This window comes from Penaeus japonicus, unplaced genomic scaffold (assembly GCF_977035675.1).
Source record: "Penaeus japonicus unplaced genomic scaffold, GWHDUDI00000001_assembly GWHDUDI00000038, whole genome shotgun sequence".
NCBI classification, from domain to species: Eukaryota; Metazoa; Arthropoda; class Malacostraca; order Decapoda; family Penaeidae; genus Penaeus; species Penaeus japonicus.
The window spans coordinates 10,555,113-10,558,854 of NW_028234440.1; the positions used below are offsets into that span (position 1 = coordinate 10,555,113).

The window sequence follows — 3,742 nt, forward strand, 5'->3', positions numbered from 1 at the left end:
GCTTCCGCGACAGATACCGAGTCGATCTCTCTCAAGGGAATGGCTTCAGGGAAGCCTGTGGCAAAGTCTATAAGGGTTAAAATATACTTGTGACCATCATCAGAGGGAGGACTTAGTGGACCCACTATATCTATGGCAACACGAGAAAAAGGCTCCGTCATTATAGGCATTGGCTTAAGGGGAACGGGTTTCACTCTCCCTTTGTGTGACATTCTTTGACATTTATCACAAGAACGACAAAAATCCCGCACATCACATCCCATACCTGGCCAATAAAAATGATCGGTTATCCTTCTCAAGGTCTTGCGATGTGAAAAATGGCCGGCAAGAGGAGACTCATGAACTACAGACGTTACTATTGCCCTGCAGTCAGAAGGCACCACTAAAGACACCTTACCCATTTTACCTTGAACGTTGGGATTCATGCATTTCCGATAAAGCAACCCATCAATCTTAGCAAATCCTAAAGTCATGCCATAACGGGGGGGGGGGGGCACTTCCCCCGACTCGACCTTTTCCCTGATAGAAGACAAGATATGGACAAGAAACTCTGCACAAAAACTTTGCAAATTCCGTCGGAGTGATACTTAGGGGCTCGAGCTTTGGTTTTTTTTTTTTTTTGTATTAATTGTTTTTATTTTTTTTTTTTTTTAAACGAGAGGATGGATCCTTTTGTTCTTGGATGACCTTGTCTGAACAGCCTGTACCTGGCCATTGTTTTGAGTGGAAGAATCATTAGCCATTTCAGAAGTATCAGGATAGGAATCACGCACTCCCGGGATATTGCCGATGAGTACACTACAAAAATTAAGAGGTGCTCTTAAAGCATTAGTCCATTCCGACAAAGTGGGGCATGTGATATTTTTTTGTAGCAGCGCACATGAGGTAAATAATTTACTCCCTTAATAATCATTGACTTTCACCAATTTACTGTTACTGGTGTTGATATTTGGTAATAATTACTCTAAAACCATAACACATGAACAACCAGTTTCTCGAAGAATAGTAGAAGCTCTCTGTACCATTAGCTAGATATTTACGTAGCGTTGTATCATTTTCAATGTTTTTCTCCGTAGAAAAGTTTTTAAAAGCTAAAGGATTCTAAGGACACCGATTCCTGTAAAGAACAAAATCCCCACAACTGTGACATTTGATTTGGTTGTTGCTGAAATTTTCCCTCGTCACGAAAAAAAGAAGAAAAAGATTAGCGGGCTTTCTCTCGACATTTCTTTTACTTTTGACAGATGTTTGATTTGTGAGCAGCAGCCCAGTTATCCGCTACTTGCACCGTCTGATCAGGAGTAGGTACATTATGTTCTTTAATATAAGTTCGAATATCTGGAGGTAAGGAAAGCAGAGGGAGAGGAAGGAAGGAACGGGGAGGGAAAGAAGGAGAGGGGAGGGGGAAGGGAAGATTTAAACTGATCCAGTAACATAAAGCTTCTAAGTGACTCGTAAGATTTTTCGAGACCGCTACTATCTATCCACTGATCAAAAAGTCTGCCGAGATGAATAGAAAATGGTTTATAAGTTTCTCCAACTTTTATTTTAGCAGCTCTAAAATCTTGCCTATAACCATTAGGGGTTTTACAAAATCCATTAAGAAGGGCTTCTTTCAGATGTTTATAATCAGCAGTTATATCAGGCGATAAAGACGTGTATATATCCACTGCTTTCCCGGTGAGCAAACTCCCTAAACGCACAGCATAAGTTTCCTCACTGATGTCTAAAAGACTGGCAACACGTTCGAAACGAATGAGGTAAGAGGCAAAGTCTTCGCCCTCTTGGTATACCGGTAAATTAGGTCTTGCGGCACCACTTAAATTAAGGGGAGATAAAGAATTATTAATGTGATTACCAGCAGTAATTCTAGCCAATTCTAATTCGTGAGCTAATCTCACTTTTTCTCTTTCTGCTTCTATCCTAGCCTTTTCTCCTTCTCTTTCTGCTTCTAACTCTTTCAACTTTAATTCTCTCTCTCTATTTCGCTCCTCTCTCGCAATCGCTTGCTGGTTAAGAACATATTTAGGTATATCATCACCTTGTAAACCTAAGGCTTCAGCCTGTTCTTTAAGATTAGTGATAGAGAGATCACAGTCAGGCATAATTAAATATGTACATTTAATATGCACTATAACAATTTCAGCGAGCAGCTGATGAATACTAGAGGGCCGTAACCCGCACCTAGCAACAATTCTAGAAGGTGTAATCCTGCACCTAGAATATGAAATATACGGTCTTACTGATACAGGGATGCTGAATCAGTAGCATGTCCCACGGGCATTACTCAATATAAAGGTGGGCCTCTCCCACACTTCCACCCGTTACGTAAGGACAATGTGGCACTCGTCTCCGGGCCCCAAGGACGACAAGTGAGGATGGGTATCCTGTACTTATAAATCCCCCAAAACCTCAGAAATCAGACATCCTGGCAAGGTCGCCACTTGTGAATAATTAGGTTCTTTTAGTAATCAAAGGATGTCTTCAGTTCTGAGGGTTTGAGATAAACACAACAACGGTGACCCCAACAATATATATTTGTTTATTTCAATCAAAATAATTAAGTGATAATTGTTAAATAAAATAAATAAGGATGAACATGAATCACCGTCACCAAAATTTAACCCTTTTCTCTCAAATAAGTTCCAAGATAAATTAACTAGATTATCGAAATATTGTCACCTGAAACGAGGTGAACCTTAAAAAATATGACAAGATATCTAACAACGCTGAAACCCTACCGAACCGCATACTCCTAAACAACGCTGAAATTTTCTACAAAAAAATAAATAAAAATAAAAATATTCACCGAGAACCAAGGCCGGTTCTTTACTAACAACGCTGGAAGTTTCTAACAACGCAGGAAGTTTCTAACAACGCTGAAAGACCTAACCAAAATAAACAATAACAATTGTAAATCGCTTACACCATATTGATACCAATCAGAAATAATGAAAAGACACCACGCCCCCGTAACTCGGCCCTCAGCTGCAGTAAGGTGTGCCTTCCCTGGTGCTTACGAGCGATCTGCCGCCACGCCCCCTTTTCCACCTGTAAGCGGGACGAGTCGAAAAGTCGAGTGAATCGACCTGAGGGTTCAGACAGCTCGCCAGGCCGAACCGCACACTTAATTTTGGAGAGGTTGGAGATGTATTCTTCAGTTTTCCTCTGTAGAAGCAAACAAAGAGTTCTTTTCAATTTAAAAAAAGAAAAAAATGAAACATACTTTGTTGTAATTGAAAATGTATTCACAACAACTCCCCGCAACAAGTATATGAGAGCATGAGGGGCTATATAGGCGCAGATGTAAGTAGATCGGTAGTCCATTTAGAACCTGACGGTGTACGCATGGCTTAGCGTGAGAAGATCAGCACCTAGCAGGTTATCATCCCAGTGAGCAACATGAACTATTCTGGGAACCTGAAGGAGCTTGGAGTACAAAGCACAAGGCCCATCTTAGACCGGAGTCTATCATCATAGAGAGAATTTTCGTGTGTCTGTATTCCATGTAACACTAGTGGCTTGTGGATCGCTACTTTCTGAGGATAAATTCTTTTCCTTTTAGGTAATAATTCAAATCTTTGAACAGCCAAATAGATTAGCGCCAGTGACACTGCACGTTTCAATCGTAGTAGCTACTTCAATCCTCTCACGAATCGTACCTGAATTTTCTTTCTAACTTTGCGTAAGCCACCCGGGAACGAGAGAATCAGACTAAGTATTGGAGGCAGTACAGCATCGC

General features: G+C 40.8%; 1 protein-coding gene across 1 annotated transcript; it reads right to left on the reverse strand.

The window, feature by feature from the left end:
* Positions 1–650: 650 nt before the first annotated feature.
* LOC147467082 (uncharacterized) lies at positions 651–3,074 on the reverse strand. Its single transcript, XM_086533007.1, has 4 exons — positions 1,957–3,074; positions 1,478–1,923; positions 1,236–1,338; positions 651–798 (listed from the first exon to the last, which is right to left on the reverse strand). Exons 1-4 carry the CDS (start codon positions 2,103–2,105, stop codon positions 651–653), a joined length of 846 nt encoding a protein of 281 aa, XP_086389133.1. The 5' UTR covers positions 2,106–3,074.
* Between the last annotated feature and the right edge of the window lie 668 nt (positions 3,075–3,742).